The sequence below is a fragment of the Gavialis gangeticus genome, unplaced genomic scaffold, assembly GCF_001723915.1.
Source record: "Gavialis gangeticus isolate Ggan-Ray unplaced genomic scaffold, GavGan_comp1, whole genome shotgun sequence".
NCBI classification, from domain to species: domain Eukaryota; kingdom Metazoa; phylum Chordata; order Crocodylia; family Gavialidae; genus Gavialis; species Gavialis gangeticus.
Window position 1 is genome coordinate 115625107 of NW_017728992.1, and position 22476 is coordinate 115647582.

Below are 22476 nucleotides of genomic sequence, written 5' to 3' on the forward strand. Positions count from 1 at the left end.
CACTGTGTCATCCTTAGTACAATGTTGTCAGGGCTCAACCTTCTTTTGTGATATAGTACACTGTTTTTTTAATTTCATACCTACCAATACCTGGAACAGATCAAGGATATCCCTTAGGCTTTAGGCCACAACCTTTTTAAAACTGGCTGATGATAAATTTTAACATGCTCAGTGATTTATTCCCATTGAAAACTCAACCCTAGAGTGACAAAGGCAGGTAGGGATGCAATTCCCATTAAAATCACTTGGAATAAGGTAACTAAATATTTTTCTGTAGCGGTCCTTAATCACTTTATTATGAGTGAATCATTGCTATACTAAAATTGTGAGGTCAGATCCAGATCATCTGTGTAGGCCTTGCAGGCTTCAATGCCTAAAATCTGGATGCTGTCCTACAAAAGGATAATCTGAATTGACAGCTTTTCATACCTGGGAACTCTAAACTGTAAATGGTAAGGCTCATGCATTTGCCACAGACAATTTAGAGTTCTGCCTAAGTTTTGAGCAGAGAGATGCCTATAATTAAACTATAGGAAACGGAAAGTTCAGGGGTGCATCTTACTTCTGCATTTCCTCTGAGTTTAGGACTCTGAATCAAGGTTGTAAGGGAGCCACTGGACCCCCAAAAAAGAATTAATTACAGAAGCGTTGAGTTGGCTAAAAAAGCACAGCATTTCATGTTCATCTGTGATAGTGCTAGTGATATCCAGCTTTTGTTTAGTGGTTAAAAGATGCCTAGAAAATGGGAGACCTCTTCAGCTTGAGACAATTTGAACCCACATCTCTCACGACTGAGGAGGGTGTTCTAATCTTCAAATTACAGAATACCGGGTGGAAGTACCTGCCATCTGCTGAAGCTGGCTCACTGGGCAGACAAGAGTGTATAAGTCATGAAGTCAGAAGAAAAGCATGCAAGAAAAACCACAGCTTTGCAGCCTAGTGAAGCCTTTTGGCTTCTGGTCCCTGCTATATCAGCTAGCTAAGACTTCACTGTAAAAGTTTATGATATAGATTTTCAAGTAGTAGCAAAGGGCGTGTGTAGATTAAATGGGGGCCCTAAATTGAACCAGTGGGTTTTTAAAAACACCGCTTCAATTTAGGACCCTTTAATCCCCGTGTCATGCAGACACCCACTTATCTGCCTGTCTGGTGGCAGGGAGGGGAGGGCAAGCTGCTGGTGGGTGGAGTGGTCCCTCGGCTATGGAGGGGGCTGGTGCTTCCCTCTGAGGTAGCGTCACCCTCCCCCCAGGCAGCACCCGCCCGCAGGCACCCAGCTTGGGTGATCCCGAGGGGCACTGCAGCTGTGGAGGGAAGCACCAGGTCCCCATGCAGCTCAGGCACACAGGGAGGCTCCAGGGAAAAAACAAACAAAAAAAAAAGATCACCGCTTTTTTTTTCCTTGAGTGGAGCCTGCTTTCCCGGGCTGCTGCCAGGCTGCCTGCATGGGTTTCCTGCAGAGCTGAGCTTCACAGAGCCCAGTGCTTTGCTCCTCAGAGGAGTTTTAGTTTGCTGCGCCCCAAGTTATTTAAGGTTCTGAATTTGCTACAGTGGCTAGAATTACTGTGCAATACACTGCTGACGCATGCAAACACCAACACCATTAAAGCAGCGCAAAACTATTTAACCTGCTTTAAAGTGTCGTGCACATATGCCCCTCATTTTGTCTCCACACGGATTTGCTAGGTCTAATTTATTCATACAACTTCACTAATTACAACCCTTTGTTTGGCTGTTTTGTTTCTGTAGTTTTGTAAAACATGCAACATTAAAAAAACTCCAACAAAAGCTGTAGAACCAATCAATATTATGAAATTAATAGTAATACAAATTGAGCGTATAAGCTTATGTAGTAGTGCCTTTCACACAGAAGTATCCCAAGGCACTCTGCAATAAAAAATTCAATAAGAAGTGCAAAAGTGCTTGGATAGGATAAGCCAGGGAAAAAGGAAAATTAATTAAGCATGGATTTAAAACAGTCAGTCAACACCGCATTTTGAACCTTGGTCAAAACTGAGAAAGGGTCCAAATATCTATTTATAAAAGCCCAAAAATAAAATAATATTTTCAAGCTGCATTTCTTGTGGAAGCTCTGGAATGGCTCTTTCATAGTAAGATAGATGAGTGTGACAGGAAAACAGTTTATGTACCACTTTCCCCTCCCTGCTCCAAATATGGGCTTCCCCTTCTCTATAAGGCACACAGAAATGTTTTGTTTCCTGATTTGTACACACATAAAACAATCTGACTAGTTAGACACCAACTACCTTATTTAAATGTACTGGTGTGGGTTTTTGTTGTCTCCAAATTGAAAGTTCAAAGTACAACACTGAATTAAGGCCTCACTGCATATTTAGTCTCACATCTCAAACAAGTGTATGTTTTTTCACATAGGCATCCCACAGCTCTGACAGAAAGAGTAATCTGTAACATGGCAGTTGCTAAGATAGCATGTGTTTCACAGAGAACAGAAAAATTGCTTGGGAAAACCTATATAAATTGGTAATGCATAAATTACAGCTTCCCTGGTGTTGCAGAAACTTGCACATCCTCTATTTTTCAAACATTTTTCTCTTAGAAACACATGGACCATCCTCATTTTTGGATGACTGCCTCTTCGGATTAATGAATCCTTCTGGTGCATAAATTAGGGATGCACAGAGGAAAAAGGAGAAGCACTACATCTCAGGAAACATGAAGCAATACAGAAAAATGAAGTTCTGGATTGAGCTGAATGAGTAATTCACAATGAATAATTTATCTGATAAATTAGCCTCTATTTCGGTTCACAAGATATCTGAAAGCAGCGTACAAATTCCTCAAATTTTTCATAATTCAAATTTAATCTAAAACTTTTTTTATTATTATTATCATTCTTCTCAAGCAACCTGCTGCATGCATTTCATATTTGGTATTCAAAAATAGAGTTATATTGTGATTGACCAGGGAAATCACACGGCATTATTTTTGACCTCTAGATTAGCCCCCAAGTGCACATATTGGAGTCTCTTGTTATGCGCATCACCAAAATTCAGTAGCCTACATGGTTGTGTAACCTTAGTCATGCCCAATATATAACAAAAAGTTCCAGTGAATATTATACAATAACTTTTGCAGAATGTGTATTGCATGTATAGTTCAGTGCTCTTTTTGTCATCATTGCTGCAAATGATAGGACAAACTAGCACGCGACAATAGGCTTCATGATGGAACCTTTGTAGTCACATCAAACTTGCTACTTGTTATAACCTGCATGCATATAAATATCTGTTACCAAAACTGATTATTCTTTTCTTCTGGAGGAGTTCTGTTTCAAGAATTTGCCACTTGTTCAATAGCTTTCCCTAAAACAGGGATTTTTTTTTTTTGACCAACTAATGGAAAATATGGTATACATGTCTGAAACTGGCATATTTTTAGAAAAGAGGTAACAAAAATATATTCTGGTATGTTCAGGTTTTAGGGTTAAAGTATAAATCAGATATTAATAATTTAAGAAATTACTGTCTAATCTCCCTTAGCAAAATTTACAGTTTTAACCATCTTACTCGAGTTGATTTAAGTATGGAAAAGATCATTCTTACTTTCTACTGTTTCAACAAAACATTTGATGGAAATAAATAAATTATACATTTTTAAGCTGATAATTTATAGATACCTATTATTTCATAAAAGTCTTGACAAAAAACAATGAAGGTAATATTTCTTAAAATGTTACCTATAGTGCTTATTACAGCAAAGAAGAGAATGCAGAGGACTAACTGGAAGCTGGATAGGCTCAGTGCATTAATTCCCACTAAAGTTAAGGGATCAATATACAAAGCAGCTCATGCCCAGTTTCCATAAATTGTTATACAATTGTGTTAAAAATTGTGTTGAGGAAAAGGTTTATTCATAATCACTTTCTTTGTTTCACCTAAAAAGGGAAACCTCATCAGTACTCTTTGCAAGTGAAATGATAAATCACTGAACAAACACATCATTCATTGACTTTCCTATTTATAGAAATGTACTTAACATCAATCTGAATATGAAGCAAGAAAAAGTAAACTACATGACTTCTTACCTGAGCTCCTGAGCAATACAGTCCACTTGTACTGTTAATAAAAACAGAGGAAAAGAATGAATTAGTTTACATTTCCACTCCTGTGCCTTTTGCAATCATGCACCTGCCTATCTGTGATGACAGGGGAGTGGCTATCAAAACACAGGTGACTATTTCATGCTAACCACAGGATCGTAACTATTACTAGCAAATGTTAACCAAATGTGCAATTCCCAATGTTATTTTAGATAAACTCAACCAAAGGAAGATGACGATCTGCAGAGAAAAAGAGCTAAGGCACACTTTTAAAAAAAACAAACCTGAGAGTGTGTTGAGAAATCTTTGTTTTCCCTGAGTCTTAATTTGATTTGGGAATGAAGAAAGCTGGTGTTTACAAATACCTGCCCACACAAGGATACACAGCATATTGACAGAGCCAACAGGTGGTTTTAAAGATTACTCATGTTGCACAAGAAACATCAGTTGTTCCACTTCTGGGAAAATGCTCTTGTTTTACTAAGCCAGTAGACTCATGAGGGAAAGATTCCTTCCTTCCTTCCTTGAGAGATCTATATCTCTATATAGACATAGATCTATCTATCTATCCATCTATCTATCGAGAAAGAATACATGTATTCAGCCACTATGTATGGGAGCACACATGCCCACATATATATGTGCATATACAAGTGATAGTTCTCATTTTAAAAGTTTATATTTATTAGGGCTGTGCAAAGCTTCAGTCTCTGATTTGATTCGGCAGAGATTCAGCCCAATTCCGTGGCCAAATCTGTGAAAATGAATCAAATCAGGAGACCCTTTAATTTCTCTGAATCAAATCAGAACCTTCTGAATCAATTCAGAGAGATTTGGAAAATTCAGTGATTTGGATATAGACACAGCTTTAAATGTTTTTTCTATATACCTCAAGATACCAAGCAGCTTGTGAATGATTTGATGGTGGGGCAGATGGAGTGTCCCACAGGAGCATGGGGGCTCCCCAGTGCACTCAGCAGTAGACCTGGAAGTGAACCAGAAGCATTTCTGGTCCACTTCCGGTTCTGCCGGGGAGCACGTAGGGGCTCCACCACGCCCCCCTGGCTCACTGACTCGTGCCTCCTGGGTCGGGGGGGGGGGGGGGGGCCCTGCACACTCAGCAGTGGGCTTGGAAGTACTTCTGGTCCACTTCCAGGGTTGCCGCCAAGCATGTTGCCGCCAAGCCGTGCTCCTGTGGGATGCTCCATCTGGCCCAGCATCACAGGGTTCACGAGCCAAGACTGGTACCTTGAGGTATGTAAAAAAACAAACATTTAAACCTGTGTCTATGGCCGAATTGCTGATTCTGCAAATCAGCATCGAATCTTCAGATTCAGTTCTGGCCGAATTGAATTGGGACAGTGATCTGAATTAACTAATCGAATCGCTGTACCTGATTTGGGCCGAATCCGAATCCAAATTGAATACGGCCCATTTTGCACACCCCTAATATATATAAACTTCCACATACATATATCATATATATCTCTCTGAATTGTTTCAGAGGGTTCTGATTCAATTCAGAGAAATTAAAAGGTCTCCTATTTCGATTCATTTTCACAGATTCGGTCACCGAATCGGGCTGAATCTCCGCTGAATCAAATCAGGGACTGAAGCTTTGCACATATATATAAACTTTTAAAATGAGAAGTATTCCCTATATGCAATTTGTATATACACATATACTACATAATTATATTTAACAATTTCTAATCAGCGTTAATGAAACCCAGACTTTTTTTAAATGTTTAAAAAGTGGTATTTCCCATTTAAAACATTAGCTTAACTGGATAATGTGCTCTTGTGAAGATGTGTCTGAATAACTTAATTATTCTGCAGCTATACCTTTGTTTAAGAGTTCATGAGAATTTCTCTTTCAGTTTCAATAACGTTTATTTGGAAACATGTTGTACTAACAGCTCCTACATCTTTTTAGGAGGGGTATTTTTAACAGTGGTCCTCTTTGTGAACAGATGATGGCATTGATTGCTCTTTACATTGCTTTATCAGTGTGACACATCCTGACTTGATATTGTGGTCCTGGGCTGAAATTCTGATTTTGTTGAATTAAGTGGAAAAATTATCATTGAATCTTCCCTTCCCTGGTCAACTTCTAGGCAGAGATTGTCAATGCATAGTTGTCTGGTGATGTGCCATTAGCAAATTAAAAGAAACCACTAACCTTAATTCCAATTGTGGCCTCAGCCACAATTTGAACACAGAAGTACAGTTTACCCCTTTTCCAGCTACAGTCCCAAGCCTTGACGATAAATCAAAATACGATTTGCATGTTTTTAGGAATGCTGACCCCATACAAGTCCCATAAGAATCAAATGCACTCAGTACCTTTGAGTTTCAGGCCACACAGTTTCTAAGTAAAACTTCTTACAAGAAGGGCAAAACTTTTACAATGTTTACATATGTCCATTTCCTATTTACTATCACAGGCCACAAAAAGCGGTACAAATTAAAATATGAAGTTTTTTTCGGGATGGGCTATATTGCTAGTCAACTGCGTTTTCCAGATGTTTAGATCACCAAAAGCTTGTTTATATTTCAGTACTGCATTCCCATCTGTTTCTTAATAAAAAAGGAAAAGAGCCAGGAATATCAACTTTATCATAACATTGCAGAACCATAAATAAATATCTAAATTAATAAAACCAACCCCCCAGGCCTCAACCATAAGTGTTTAGAGGGGAATAACACACCCAGTAATCATAGATTAAAACTAACTGTACTCCTGTGCTGGTCACCTGGGTAATTTACAGTCAATTAATGGCAAAGAATGTACAAAACATCTTTCATCTGGTTGCCAAAGTTCTCAATATTACTTTGAAGACCTCATTCAACTTAAGGCAATTTTATTTCCTTCATAAAAGTTTTAGTTTCCATAATGAAAAGCACCTTCTTATAAAATAGTAAGTACCCCTCATATATATGAGTACTTTTGTAAATGTCTGTTAGAATATATCATGCCTTAGAAAAATGTTTCTACTTTTTTAAAAAACCAATCTAATAATATTTTGTGTCTTTTTGCTAGCAGCCTGTGTCCCAGCTTGATTAAAAAAGTAGCCCTAAGGAAGCCATATACACTCTGACTGCACATTAGGGACCGTGCACAGGAACTATCATATTTCATGGTGTGATGGGCACAGCGTTGTGGAACATGCTTGCTAACTCACCCTTGGTTCCTTTTGAGCGTGTGCGCAGTTTTTTATTTTCACCATCTGCATCCATCTGTAACATTAACACAAAGTCTTCAGTTCATTCCTTGAGTTATAGAGGGAACAGAAAGTCTCAACATGTTTTAAAAGTTGTAAATGTTCAGAGAGCAATGGAAAGAAGAATCATGCCTAATCAATCTTGTCACTGAAAGAAAAAGTGACCTATAGGTATCTGATAAATATACAATGGGAAATATCTGTAATGGAAAAGCCTGTGTTTAACAAGCAACTGCTAAGAGTTGCTTCTTTAAGATTTGATACCAATGCCCATAGGTGTTTATGAAGACCTAAGGTCAGATACTGTAAAATACTGTGACTGATGCACTACACCACAGCACAACAGAATCTAAAGTAAGTCTTAGCTGTAGGACAGGATTATAAATGCCTAACACTATCATTGCAAATGAATACTTTCTGAATATATTCAGCAGAACACGTCTCTGTGACAAATTCTGTCCTAGAAATGTGAGAAATAATTCCTAAGTTTTCCAGGGGTGTACTTGGTTGCCGTGTTGGTCTGAGACAAAAAGACATAAAAAAAAGAGTTCTAGTTTTTTGCATAAGCTTTCCAAGGCAGTAAACATACTAGCTGTTAACATGAAGCAGCCATCAAAATGTTTTTAAGGCTTTCTAAAATATCAGTCTATATTTTCACTCAATCTACAGTAATATCATCTTATATTAATAAAAAGAGATGTTCACCCAAAATAATTAATTTACAACAGGCACAAGCATGAAATCCTTTGCCAATTAAATCAGCTACATCTTGGGTACCAGATGGGCCAGGAAGGCAGTGTGCAGATTTGGATGAGGGTTAAGTGAGGGCTTGGGGTTCATATTTGAGAATGAATCAGGGCTAACATTCCAGTTTTGACTCCTCAGCACCAAGACAATTTGAGCTGCTGTTGTCAGAATTCAGACTAAAATATCAGAAACCTTGCAAAATCAGGTGTTCTGATATTTTTAGCTATGTCCAAAACAGAATCAGAAATATGCACCTTCTTCTCTTGGATCCACCCCAGAACCATAATTGTAGGGACAAGTTTTCAATTTGGGGGGGGGGGGGTTGTGCTTGTTTGTTGTGTGGTTTTTTTGGGGGTTTTGTTTTGTTTTGTTTTGTTTTTTACAAACCTGAGAAATTCAAAGGGATTAAGATTTGATGTTCTGGTATGGAGAGTCATTATGACATACAGCAGCTTGCACAATGGATAATTCTGACCATGACAAAATATCTTTTCAAAGGTACCACTGGCTTTTTAAGAAATAGCTTATCTATCAACAGGAAGTTCAATGTAGAGGACTACGCAAAAGTCCTAAATTCTTAAATACCCTCTATTAGTAATTCTCTGTGTGTTCTTGAACAGGCTAGGGTATCTTTTGTGTTTCTTTCCTTATCTTTAATATGGGGATGATAAAACTCACCCATTTGCCATTCATTTATCTCTTCAGCACAAATGTGGGCCCCAGCACCCGTTCCTAGTAACTAAGCCAGTTAGTAATGAGATGCATGGGACGATATGTCTCCTAAGGTTACAACATGGAAGTAATGCCACCCTGCGGAGATCACTTCAGCCCCCAGGCTGAAATAGTGTGCCTGCGGGTGCTTGTGCACTTCCCACAAATGGAAGACAAAAATCCGTGTAGCATTGGATTCCCTGGCTTTCTTCCCTGCTGCCCTCCAGATCATTGGTGTATGATGGGTGGGGTTTGAGGGCAAGGGGAGCCCACACAATAGCAAGAAGGACCCTGGAAGACATTTAGGAGGCAAAAGCTGCTTTCTGCCTCTTGCTGTTTGCAGATTGCTTTCAAGATGTTTTCATTTTAACTTCACCAATCCATTGTCAAGGTCTTGCTCGGGAGACTCAAGCACACCATAGGGCAGTATTTATCTAACTCAGAAAAAGAAAGAGCTGAGTCAACCCTTTCTGAGATGAAACAATACTTCTCTAACTCTTTACCTGTTTAAAACTCATTGCTACAAGTTATTCCTCAGGACACACACTAGATGACAAAATATACATTACAGAAGAGAAATAAGTTAAAAGCTTAGGCAGGTCTTTGGAAATATTCTCTAATGTGAACAACTGTGCTGTTTGGACCTGAAAGTGTGAATCATGAAGTCTGAAATGAAAATACAGCTTGATCAATCTGCATTGGTAAACCAGACAAGGTTACATTTTACATGCTTAAAATTTACAACTGATCATTATGTGCAGGAGGGAATAAAAATAAAAATAAGTTGTTTGCTTTTATTCAGCAGGGGCTGAAGGCTCTTCTTTACTTGTTACTATCCTTAAAACCTGAGAACGAGTTGTTGCAATGTGACTGCAATGGTAATGGGAAACATGGCTCTGTTCTCTGATGCTGAGTTGTGATTGAAGGCACTGACCTGCCATAGACTTATAATAGGGGAGCAGGTGTGGCAATGATGGACTTTAATTTCCTTTAATAAACCTTTTATGTGCCACACTTTTACTGCCATTCTACGCTCTCCAAGGTCCTGCACATAATAGGTTCATTACTTTTGATTACTATAGTCTATTGAGACAAACAACTCCAGAACACACTATATATTATGTTCAGTTAAACCAATATAGACTATTTATCCACTGTGCATTATTTCACCTGCAACTCTACAGACAAAATTAACAACAGCTCCTGTAAGCTAAAACTATTAAAACCACTGGTACTCCTTTGTCATCATTTCATAATAAATACCACACCAATCACTATGCTGCTCTTTTAATTATGAAACAAAAAGTGTCCACTGCTTTTACTGAACAGCAGTTACTTTGGTCTAAATAGCATGTTTCATTGTGATGAATATTTAAGAAATGTACAATATGTAAAAACCAACAATAAAATCAGTATAGGTGATTTTTTTCTATTGATTTTCTTTCTTTACAATCAGTTGAATTTATGACAGACGTTTAAACAGCTTAAACATTAAAATGTCTAGGCCTTCTTAGGATGGTGCACAGTGTATTGTAAATCATCAACTTGTGAATGTCTCTGCTGCATATAAAGTGGATCAACTCGCACCATGTCCCACGTGTTGAAATACAAATAACACAAAAGGCAACTACGGACAAAACTGTGAAAATCAAATATTTGGCAGCGACCAGCTCTTGTCTAGCTGACAATTTCCATGAAATGCCCACATGAAGATGCTTATTTTTTGATTCTGACATCACTTGAGATGTACACAAAGGTACATCTAGGAAGTGCCTCAGTTTTTTATTTTTATGAATTGATTTAGTACTTCAAGTAGAAAATCTCAGTCAAGACTACTCCAGATTTTTTAATCAAGAATGGCAAAAAAACAAAATTATATTCTGAAGGATAAAATGTGTTTAATAACTTTAAAGGTAACTTTTCCTTTGAAGGCATTTTGCTATATCTCTTGCTATTACTACATATGCTAAAGGCCTGATCCTGTAAAGTTCTGAAAGCGATGAAGACTGGGGATAATCAGATCCTCTCAGAGGATATTCATGCCTACTGAAGCCAACTACTCTTTAAGGTTAATACAATTGTTTTTGTAAGCAAATTATATGACTCTAGTATGTACCAAATACACAGTTCTTGTTTGTTCTATTACTAGAAAGGTAATTAGCTGCATTGGCCTAAGTCAGGGAGAAGGCAAGATAGATTTGCACCTGATAGGCTTACTAAATCAGAGATGGCTAAGCTTTCATAAACAGCAGCTTGCTTAATCTTCTTTGCATCTGATGAAGTAAGCTGCTACTTATGAAAGTGTATGCATCTCTTATAAAAGTTTATGCATTTAGTAATCTAGCAGGTGCGTATCTACCATGCTTTCTGTTGTATTCTATCCATCCAAGTTAGGGTGTTTCATTGAAACACTGGCATACTATTTAATTACTTCTCAAGAAAGTTGAATCTGAATATGTGGCCTCATATGTCAGAGTCAAACACCATAAGTTAGTGGATTCAATAATAATACCTATTATGGTCCAGTAGAGAGTTCCATCAGCCTCACCCTCACTTCTTTAGAATGTGAATGCTTTTCTTTAAATAACTTTGGACAGAAACAACTTAACAACTAGATTGTTTTCTCATAATTAGAGACAGATTCTACTAATTTGAATAATGGTTCTTGAACTGGATTTGCAAATTTGAAAAAAACTTCTCTCATATCCCTTTCAGCATCCCATTGGTTGAGACATACAGTACAACTGGCTCATAATCATGCTCACGTAAAACTGACTAGGGCTACTTACAAGTACTGTAGGCATCCTGTTTTTTTGAGATTGGAGTGAAATACTATATGAATGCTAAAATGAACAATTGTCCATATAGCCTGGAATCAATTACTTTATTAATGTAATAGCAGCTGTGGCTGTTACTGTTCAAATTGTTTCAGCATTCCTGATTATGGTGACTAAATCCTACACCTTACTTAGGCCAGGTTACTTGAGAACTGCTCCTGGAAATACTCATAAGAGTGGAGAGGACCAGGAGTTGCCTCCATTTGCGGGGGCATCTAAGCAGGCTTATAACTTGGTACAAACAGCTAACAACTGAAATGTGGCAGAGGGACTTTAAGAGATCTTAGCTAGGAAGTAATTGTTTTTTTCTATCTTTCTTTTTTTAACTTTAATTTTAATTTAATAGTTTGAGAAATAGAAAGTCACTCTGGCATATTAGCAGGGAAATGAGAGCACGGTGGGAAAGCTGGCACCAAGGAAGGTAAAAGGTGAAATTTATATCTGGAAAGAGCAAGGCCCGTGGCCTATGCATCTCTTGCATCCTATTTTCACTTGTACAAAGGAGTGATTTGCACTGAGAGGCCTTTAGACTCTGGGAGTGGCTGTCTGTAACCTTTCACCTAACTAACCGGAACAGGTAGAGATGGCTCGTTTTAGCTGAGGCAGAGGGATATAAAAATAGAACCTTCGCAAAGGTCTTACACAGCTGGAAACACCGCTGGATTTCAAAGTGAAAACTGCCAAGCCATTTACCTAAACAGCCATTGTGACCTATCTAAGCATTAATTATTTGCATATCCATTTTTAGTATATACTTCACTACACATTCCCATTCTTATCTAACACCACATGCAGACAGAGCTAAAAGATATATTATGACTTATCCAAGATGTTTTCCAAATATGAGTTCACATAATAGACCACTAGGGCCCATTCCAGCAATCATTTTCATTTTAAAAAGTCCCCGTGAACACTTTTAAGAGAATGTCTTGCTCCATTTTTTAAATTTACAATGATGACAAGAGCTAATTCCATTTTTGTCATGAGATTTTAATATGGGATTTTTGATTTTAGGCAATCATGTGGCTTTATCTGGCATGCATTTACCAGTGGGTACAATACTTAGTTCTGGGAGTAGCCTCATAAAAGTTAAAACAGAGACAGACACTGTGAAGTGTTGTGACCAGCCACATGTGCCTGCAGTATTGTGCTCCATTGTGATCCAACAATAGGTGTGAAACCTACTCATCTTCCTGCAGAAATAACAAACTGTGACAGCTCTGCCTTGTCAGTGTTTTTAACAGCAGTTGTAGGTTTCTTCTGAAAAAAAAATCCCATGCCTTTAAAGCCAAATATATGGAAAAGAAATTAGTGCAGAAAGCAAAACTGAAACAATAGTAACAACTATTAAAGCAAACAAAGCAAAGCAAACAGCAAGAAAACTTTCAAGGGCAAATAAATTAGGAGGAGGTCTAAGTAGCAGTCCCTGAACAATATATGACCTTCTTTTTTTCCCCCCATGTATGCACCAATTTCGGTGTAGTTTGGGGTGGTTTTTCTCTCTACAATGTTAAATATTAAAAAGTATAAGAGGGAAAGATGTACTACATGCATATTACTTTCTTTTTAGAAATCATAGAGATTATCTACTGTAAAGTATTATTACATACTTTAGAGTATTTCTATAATAATTGTCAGGGACACTCCCATATTTCATCCATGTTAATCTCAGCTGAAAAAAATATTAAAATGGGTGTTATTTCTGAAGACATGCCTGGCTCCATGAAGTTTGCTTACTTTCCTTCTAGCTCCAAATCCTTGATTTTGAGACTGCCCCCGTTTCTTTTGCTTATGACACTGTCCTTGAATCCTTCTCAGAATGGCATGGAAGTGATTGCTTTAAAATGTTTTCCTCCCTCAAAAATTAAAGTAAGTAAGTACAATCTAAAGCTGAAGGCACATTATTTGGAGTCTACATAATATGTAATCCATCTGGGATGCAGCAGCTTATGTGAAAGGCCAAACACTATATAAGTTTTTTGTGAAGTAGGATGTTTTTCATGTGGGACTTAATACTTGAAAATGCACTGCAGCGAAATAAACCTTAGATTGGAGACAAGCTTGAATAGCTTTGTAATGAGGATGATTTATTTTGATTCTCACTTCTGATTTTTGAGTTGTCACTACTGTTGTATACTTCATCCATGCAACTTTGCACAACTGGCAGTGCTGAATATAAACCAAAGCCATATGTTTATGTCCTTTTGCCAAACGACTACAGCAAATAGTTCTATTATTCCCTTAGGTAAGCAATGTGTGCCAAGTATTTCTATTAGTCTGCTTTACCAAGGCATCAGAGGGCAGAGTCACAGCTTTATGAAATTAAGGGGCAACTGCTAGCTTTATATAGTTAGAACAAATGTATAAAATTTACCCTGCACAAAGATAGCACAAAACAAGCTGAGGCAAGTCCAAATGTAATGCCTTTTTACATGTAGTAGTTTTTGACATAAGAAATATCATTATTTCCTAGATTATACTGGTAGGAACACTATGAAGTTTTAATACTTTGATTGTTCTTGACAACATTATAAGAAAAGTAAATAAAACTCCTATAGGAACCTGCAAACTTTTAAAATGTTATGAAGTAAACCTTTCTCCGTGGAAATACATTTTTAACAATGAAAATCAACACGTATCAACCAAAATAAGCCATCTCTTATAAAAGGAATTAATATGGTACATTTTAAACAATATTTGCAAAAGGGAACGGTTTGTATAGATCTGAAACTATTTCTGCATTTTGCCAACTCGGTGATAACAGGGCTGGGTTCTGAAACTAAATAAAGGCAGACATTTAAGTTATTTAAAATGTTCATACATTTGGCTATTGCTAAACACCTTTATACTTGATCCTGTTACACTCTAAATACTAGCAAATGCAGTTGGGAAAACAAAGCAAACCAAAATCCATATCTGCAGAAGAAAAAAGAGTGCTACTAATGAATTTGCATATTTTCCCTTAGTACAGAAACATCTTTTTTCTTCATATTATTTTTTATGAATAAATTCTCCCACCTTTGCCTGCTTCCTGGTGCTATTATGTGCCGATTCCAAATGACAAAATCCGTCACTCTGTCCAAGATGTCTTGTCTGATTTAACAGATAATCCTGAAATTCATTCTCTGAAAAAAAGTATGTAGATATAGTGAATAAGAAGCAGAAGAAGTGGAATGGATTTACACTATCTGGGCAAAATGTCCATGTGCAACACTTTTGTGTGAGTTCTGGAAGGTTACAGTGTAAATGCATGCAGATGTTTAAGGGTGCTGCTAAAAGGAGAAAAAATGCAATTTTTAAAATGTAAATTGGTTCCAGTGCTAACACATCCACCTGCAAATGTAAGAATACAACATGCTCTTACAAAAAAAGTTTTCATGATAAATCAAGTTGATTGTACTTTAAAATACAAGTCTAACTATTGACTCCAGTTGACTGTCCTTTAAAATACAAATCTAGCTATTTTCATTAGAGAAGCAGACCAGACTGTGTCTTTTGATATTTCATACAGTTCCTTCCATTTAGCTATTCACACTTTTGGTACTGGACTTAGAATGAGTTGTATTTTACATCACTACAAATTTAGCTAATGCAAGACTTAGCTGTAATACTGCTAAATGCTAGGTGGCTTTTTAAAAGTTCAATGTTTTTGTAGTTTTCAGAGTCCCAGTGATTTTCATATAAATGAATGGAAGAAAATACTGCAAGTGTCCCTATCCCAATTTTTTTGTCTTACTATGGAGCAACTCCTGGTAAGTCAGTGGAAGCAGAGATGAGCTTCGGGAGATACATGGATCAGAGGCATACTTGGGCACTACTGTGCCCTGGTCAGTGACGGTGGCACATGGGGAAGTGTGAATGGCTGGGTTGGGGTAGTGGAAGCAGGAGTCAGGCCGGTAGCCAAGAGCATATTTAGTAATGGTGTCTCTTATTCACCTTCTACAGCATATTTAATAATGGTGTCTACTCTCTGTTATTTGCCCTGCAATGTTGGGAACTTCAAGCTAAAACGGTGTCTATTTAGTTTGCAAGGTTTGATGAAAAAACATTCACATTTTGTTCACAAGTTATTTCAGGATTTGAAAAGGCTATTTCTAAACAATTGTTTTCAGATGACTGGAGTTTATTTAACAACTAATGTATGATTAACTCTCAATAGATCAAGTGTCACATTAATATCCTGCCAATAACTTTAATTATTGAAATAAACAATAGTACCTGTAGTAAAACAGGCAATTGAAAACAATCAACTGATAAAGAAGGGGGAAGAAAAACAAAGTAGCTCAGTGGCAAAAAAGTATTCAGTTTTGTTATATATTATGATATAATACTTTTAACTAATACATTGCTGGGAATAAGTCCATTTCCCAATAGAGGCCTTTTTATTATTCTAGTTCAACATCAGTTAAAAAACCCAGGGTTTTTAAGCTTTTCACTTGCCCATTCTTTTTTGGTTATATACACTAACGTAAAACAAAAGAACCCTGAAAATAGTCATGGTAATGAATAAAGCCTAAAATTTAGCAGCTTTGTCTAAAATCCTATCATGTTATGTATTTATTAGTAATACATTTTCCATTTATTTTCTCAAAGATTGCCAATAAAGAACTAAATCACATAAGGGAGTAGCTGTAAACCCTTTGAGTTCCCTAATGTCAAACTCATTAGCATCCGAATAACCGCACAGCAGCACATCATCTGCACAATTGCAATTTTTTACTACTTTTAATAGCGTTCCTCAAAGGGCTCATTTTCAACTTTCTTCAGTGGTTAGTTGGTTCTCAGGGGAAAAGGAGCTTCCTGACGCTCACAGCTTCCACTCAACAACCAGGCCGTTTGCTGTCAGATGCATCAGCCCTCTGCCCTAACCCCATCTGCTGTCTCTCTTATCCTAAGGGACTGAGAGTTAAGACAGCACAGCTGAGATCCACTTAGAAAAGTGCACAAAGGGCACAAAAACATACAAAACTTTTCACATTTACTTTTATGTACTGAACCAATGTATTAGAAACAGCTCAGTGTAAAAAAGGGGGAATTGGTGGGAAAACTGTGTTCAAGAGTGCTGGAAAAGTGTGTGCATTGATGCTATTTGATAGCTTATACTTACTTGACCCTGTGTTACAGATCATCACCTATCTTTATAAAATAGAGATTATTATAGTAGGATAACATCAAGACAATACACAAAGACACAAAAACCTCTCTCATATGTTTTAAATACAAATATCATTGTATTGATAAATGTAGTAGCCCTCTGATTGTTTCCTATAACAAGGGACTAGCTGCCATAGAGCTGATTCATGGGTGAATACCCACGTCTGTGGTATTTCATAAAAACTGTAATACAGTGTAATGCATCTGTCATGTTATGAACAGGGTATGTCAGATTATGCTGTGTCACAGGATGTGACACTCCCTAATGTAACATGATGTGTGTGTCATCTATGTCAACAGTCAAAAGAACCACTTACGTTTCAGACAGAGGATTGAGTACCCTGTATTATTTTTATGCAAAGGGAGGAGAATGATTTACTCTAGTATCAAACTATTAGAAAGTAATTTAGCAATTTCACTTTTATTTCATTATGCACATATAAATCAATAGATTTTTACTAATCCATTACTTGTAACAATATTGACTAAACCCTGGGAGAGAGTGCAGATTTCAGGTAAATCTACAGGGCATAACTGAATGATGAAGTCATCAGCCCCATTTAAGTAATCTTTTCAGCACACTGGCAGACCCATCTGAAAAGATAAAGGGCCATAACTTGAAGGTGCTGTTAATCTATCTGTCCAGGTTCTTCTATTGGCATCTGCCAATGTAGCATCCAGACACTTTCCAGTGAATGATTTTGGCCCAACTGGTCCGTGCTTTACATGAACTCACTTAAAATAGGGCCATGGAGAATGAAAGAGACTTATTGTGGGGACCTCTTCCCTGACATACAAGGAAGTGGGGACATACTACAGCGAGGTCTAGATAGTTGTCAACAGTAGTGCGCTCATGAAACTAGCATAATTTTTAACTGAATATAAATCTTACATGCTTACCAATGACACGGTCCATTTGCTGGACAAGAAACATTGAAAATTCAGCTTAAACAAACACATCCTATAAACATTAAAGACAAAAAGAATGATTTGCTTTACTTAACACTGGAGTTGGTTCAGATTGAAGGAAGTCACTTGAATCTTTGCTAACTGGGCTTTTGTTTAAAGCCACTTCAAATGCCACATGATACAGCATTGATACCAAAGCCCAACCTAATGAAATCCATGACTCAGATCAGAATATCAATGTGAATTACAACTTGGGCTCTGATCCTTAATACTGACTCCATAAGTCAGTCCCTTATAGCATCTTGCTGACCTCAGTAGGACGTTGCACATTAGGAAGGGTCCACTCCTCTGGACCAGATTGCAAGATCATGACTTTTATTTATAAAAATGTTGATGCCCAGGAACTTTAATATGAATAATACTCTACACATTTAACTAACCAGAATAGAAAATGTTGGCATGGGTAGGCAATACAACATACAATCTGTAATATATTGGAAGAAAAAAAGTTCTCTTTCAACCTCAAGATACAAGATGCAAAATTTAACTTGATTTTCATTTCCCACTCTGCAGATGACAACTGGCAACTAGGAAAGTATTAACCAAATGATTCTTTGGACCAGTTTGTGATACTTCCTAGAATATCACCAACCATCTCAGAATACATCATTCATGTGTTTATCAATCCAATTAAGAAAAATTATTTATGTAAGTAACAAAAGTTTATCTTTTCACATATGACAAATTTCAAGATGCATACATATTTTGGCTGTAAATTTAAGAATGCAACAACAAAAATTTGAACCTAGCATAATTAATTTATTTAAGTTGCTGGTATGTAAAAGCTTATTCAGGTGCATAACTTTACACATGTGAGCAATCTTATCACCTTCATGATGCACAGGCACTTGTGCTCATTTCATCAAATTGCTCAGGCACATATTAATGTTAAACACCTGAACAGATATATTAATTTCAATGGAACTACTCACTTGCTTAGGTGTAAACATGTACATAATACACTTAGCTGGAAGCAGAGAATAACAATGTTGATTTCAATGCGACTACTTACACGTGCCGGTCTTTGTAGGAATAGGGTTTATTTTGGAATTTCCTTGGGGCAGAGTGCTTTTATTTTTAAATGCGTTTCATAAAGAATACAGCATATTTTGTACAGATTTGATATTGAATTGTCCATACGAACAGAAAGCAAACCCACATGTTGTGTTATGTAACATAATAATCCATTCTAATTGCAACTGTGGCTTTATTTCCTAATGTCAGGCTTAACTTTGTTTTACTTATTACTGCATTGTGATGAACATGAGGTCACTTTGCCTGCTCAAGACAGCCTCATAACACCAGCACTTGTCCTTCCAGTACCTGAAAAAAATACATCCCCTGTCCTCCCTTTCTTTTTTAAACACTGCAGTAATTCCAATGCCATGTGCAAGATCATATTTCGCCTAGCAGAAGGGTTTAACTTTCACCTGATTTAAGCAACAAAATATCCCTCAAAGATGCCTGAGGCCTCACTGTAATTAACATAACTGCATTTAGATGCTATTCATGACTGATAATTCCAACACCTTGTGCAAGAAAAAAAAGGTTGCATGCTGTAAACATTATAAACATATTCAAATAAGCTTAACACAATCTGCCATGCTTATTTCTGCCTAGATCATGGACCAGCGAAATGGTTAATGCAAATGGATTTATAATTTGCTTTGGGGGGCCAGTTTCTTCTCCTTATTTATTAGCCCAGCTGATGGGGCAGATTTGATGAGGCACTTCTGGAATAATTGAGTCATCACACAAAGAAGGCTGCTAGCATTCAGAGTGGTTTTATCAGCAGCAAGCAGGCCTGATTACTGACAATTACACTCTGATCCGGTGATGGAGGAGAAAGAGCCAACGAGTGGGAAATGTCCGTGTTTCTATCCAGGAATAATTTCTACATTCATTTTACATGCTAAGTGTTTCCTATCTCTGCATAATAAACTGTAAACAGGAATAGATGGCACAATGTCCCTTAATATTTCCTGGTAATGAAGACACAAATGTACAGTGAGTGCTGATAAATATAGATGAAACATAAGCTATTCTCTGAGTCTCTATTGTTACCTTTAAAATAAATGCATTTTGGTGGTAAAAGCATAATCATAGCTAATGCAAAAAAATGACAGAAGATTGAAGCTGTCCTTGTAACTACACAGAAACTTTGTAAAAGTCCTGTTAATCACTGCTGCTTTAGAGGCTTATAAGCTGAAGGTGATATACTGGAAAGTACATCATTTTGTTTCTCAACAGTCAACTATGTAAGAACTCCTTTGGTTAGGCATCGTAAACGAGAGCAACAACAGTGACCTCCATTAACACTTCAGGGAGAGAGCACATCTCAATGCTAAACCGAAAAACAATGAAGCTGGCAGAAGACAACATCTTCACTATGATAAATTCCCATTTCCCTCCCATTAGGCCTTTAAGAAAAGAATGTTTATTATAATGACTAACAAAGTTAGACCTTAGATTTCATGAGTTGCTGTGTTTAGCAATGCATTACTGCCCTTAGGATGCTATTTTTTAACCAGCAAAACAATGGCAAGATGTGATTTATTAACAAAATGCTGAAAGTAGAGCCTTAGAAAAATCCTCTTACTCTCATTCTCAGAATGCAGCCGAAAGTGCACAAAGTGAAAAGTTAAAATGTGTTTTTGCATTTGTTGATGGGCAATTTTGGATTTCACCTGGAAAATGTTAATGCCCTAGTCTATCAAGACTTTTTCTTTTTTTTAGATTGATCAAGCATAAAACACTGAATAGTAAACTTATGCATACTTGTTTACTCCCTTTCCTCTTTTTAAACTACTTCATATCTTCAAAAGAACTAAAAGTTACTCTCTGTTCTTCTGTGGTAGCTATGGTAACTATGTTTCATTAAAGTAACCACTTAACTTCAAGGCTTATGTTAGGATGATATGCATTATTTTAAGTAAAACTACACCATAACAACCTTATGATTTCGGAGCAATTTTTCAGAAATAATTCAAAAGCATGAGTCATTGATTCTGAAAACAGAGGTGGTTTTTTTTTTTTTTTCATTTTAATCCTCTATGCTTGAAGATGATGAGTGTGGAAAACTTAATTATTTTAAGAAGAATTGAAATATCTTATACAAGTCACAATGTGATTCTTTCATTCTATTCAGTATTATTGAGGCCTCACCTAGAGTACTGTGCCCAGGTTTGGGTATCACAGTTTAAAAAAAGATGTAGACAAATTGGTGAAGTTCAAAGAGCAATAAAAATTATCAACATGGTCAAGAAAACATGATGTATAAGAAAGAATGGAACTTCTGCCATCAGAAGTTTTCAATTGCAGGCTAGACAAATATTTCTTGGAGTGTTTTAAGACAGCGATGATCCTTCCTTGAGCAGGAGGTTGGGCTACATTTCTCTTCAGCTGTATTTCTCCATGACGCTATGAAGGAGGTTCTTAGCATGTTCATGGCTTAGCCAAGAGCAAAATGCCTGATGCCACACAATGTTATATTTAATACACAAACTCTAACCTAAATATGCTTTAAAATATTTCTGTTACCTGGGTATAGTACCAATTCAGCTGAGGAAACAGGCCCAAATAAGGAACCGTTTAGCCTAGAAATGGATTTAAGGCCCATTTCTGTCATCCTTGCACACATGAAATTCATCTTAAACTCAGTGGAAATTGACAGATTCCAAGGACACTTGCATATGCACACCACTACTGTATAGGGTCCACTGAAGAAGGGTTCGGGTATGGACAGAGAGCCAAAATATGACACTGTTAAAGAGGAGAGGGGCCTGCTCCTTTGGAACTCCCATAAGTTGATTCAGTTGAAGAGATGCAGCTCATCTGCTGGCTCACGTTCCACAGTTAATAAAAGCTAAACCATAGTCATTCGTCACTGAATAAAACAGGAAGTAAATTTTTATGTTTCAACTTCACTTACTGTGGGTTAGGAGCAGACAAATGAAACAGATACTGTTTACATGCAAGTCCTGTCACCCCTTGTTTTTCTCCTTCCCCTCTACAAAGTGGTGTAACTGTTTTTCTGCCCACAGCAGAGGAGATTAGAGTCTGTCCATGTAAACATCACTTTTTAAATGTTTACTGTTGTACATTCACAAAAATAATTCATATAAAGAAACTCCTTTCTTATAAGAAAGTAGTGCTAATTAATTTATGGTCTTCTGGTCATTTTCAAACATAAGCCATATTGAACAATGACTCTCTCATGAGCACACACACGCACAAAAGTAAAGACTAAATAGATTAAATATAGAAATATTTAACAGGAGCCAGGAGAAAAATGATGCAAAGCTACTACTTCAACTCTATGTCACATTGGGATTCCCCTTACCCTCTGGAGGCGGGCTAAACAGTCTCTGTGGCACTTTGGGGTATCCCAGCACCACATCCCTGTGTGGTCATATACAAAAGAGACACCATGTTTGGGTGGACAGGGCATAAAACTAGAGGAGTCAGGAAAACTTGCGGTTGAGGGGGGGGAGGACCTGCCACAGACATCTTTAGTGACCTTTTCTGCCTCATTTAACCTTCCATTAAAAAAGACAGATAATGACACTAATTCCATTTTGGAAATTGCTATTTACTTCCATGAATGAAGTATGCTATATAGGTGCTAAGTATTTTTATAAACATCATCCATTCAGCTATTTAACAGCATGTTGTGTTTTGGTTTCCTATAGGACTTATGCTACTAGTTCATTAGTGTTGTATTGTTCATTCCCCTAAAAAATGGGGGGGGGGGGGG

At 37.1% G+C, this 22476-nt stretch overlaps 1 protein-coding gene across 3 annotated transcripts in view; it reads right to left on the minus strand.

Annotated features, from left to right (window-relative positions):
- Positions 1 to 22476, minus strand: part of ST18 (ST18, C2H2C-type zinc finger) — a 157277-nt gene that overhangs the window by 106034 nt on the left and 28767 nt on the right. For all 3 annotated transcript variants that reach the window (XM_019527184.1, XM_019527192.1, XM_019527176.1), the window contains exons 2-4: positions 14616 to 14722; positions 7264 to 7318; positions 4064 to 4094 (exon numbers count right to left, since the gene is read on the minus strand). In XM_019527184.1, coding sequence (XP_019382729.1) covers positions 4064 to 4094; positions 7264 to 7318 — 86 coding nt within the window. In that variant the 5' untranslated portion in view covers positions 14616 to 14722. The remainder of the gene's footprint in view (positions 1 to 4063; positions 4095 to 7263; positions 7319 to 14615; positions 14723 to 22476) is intronic.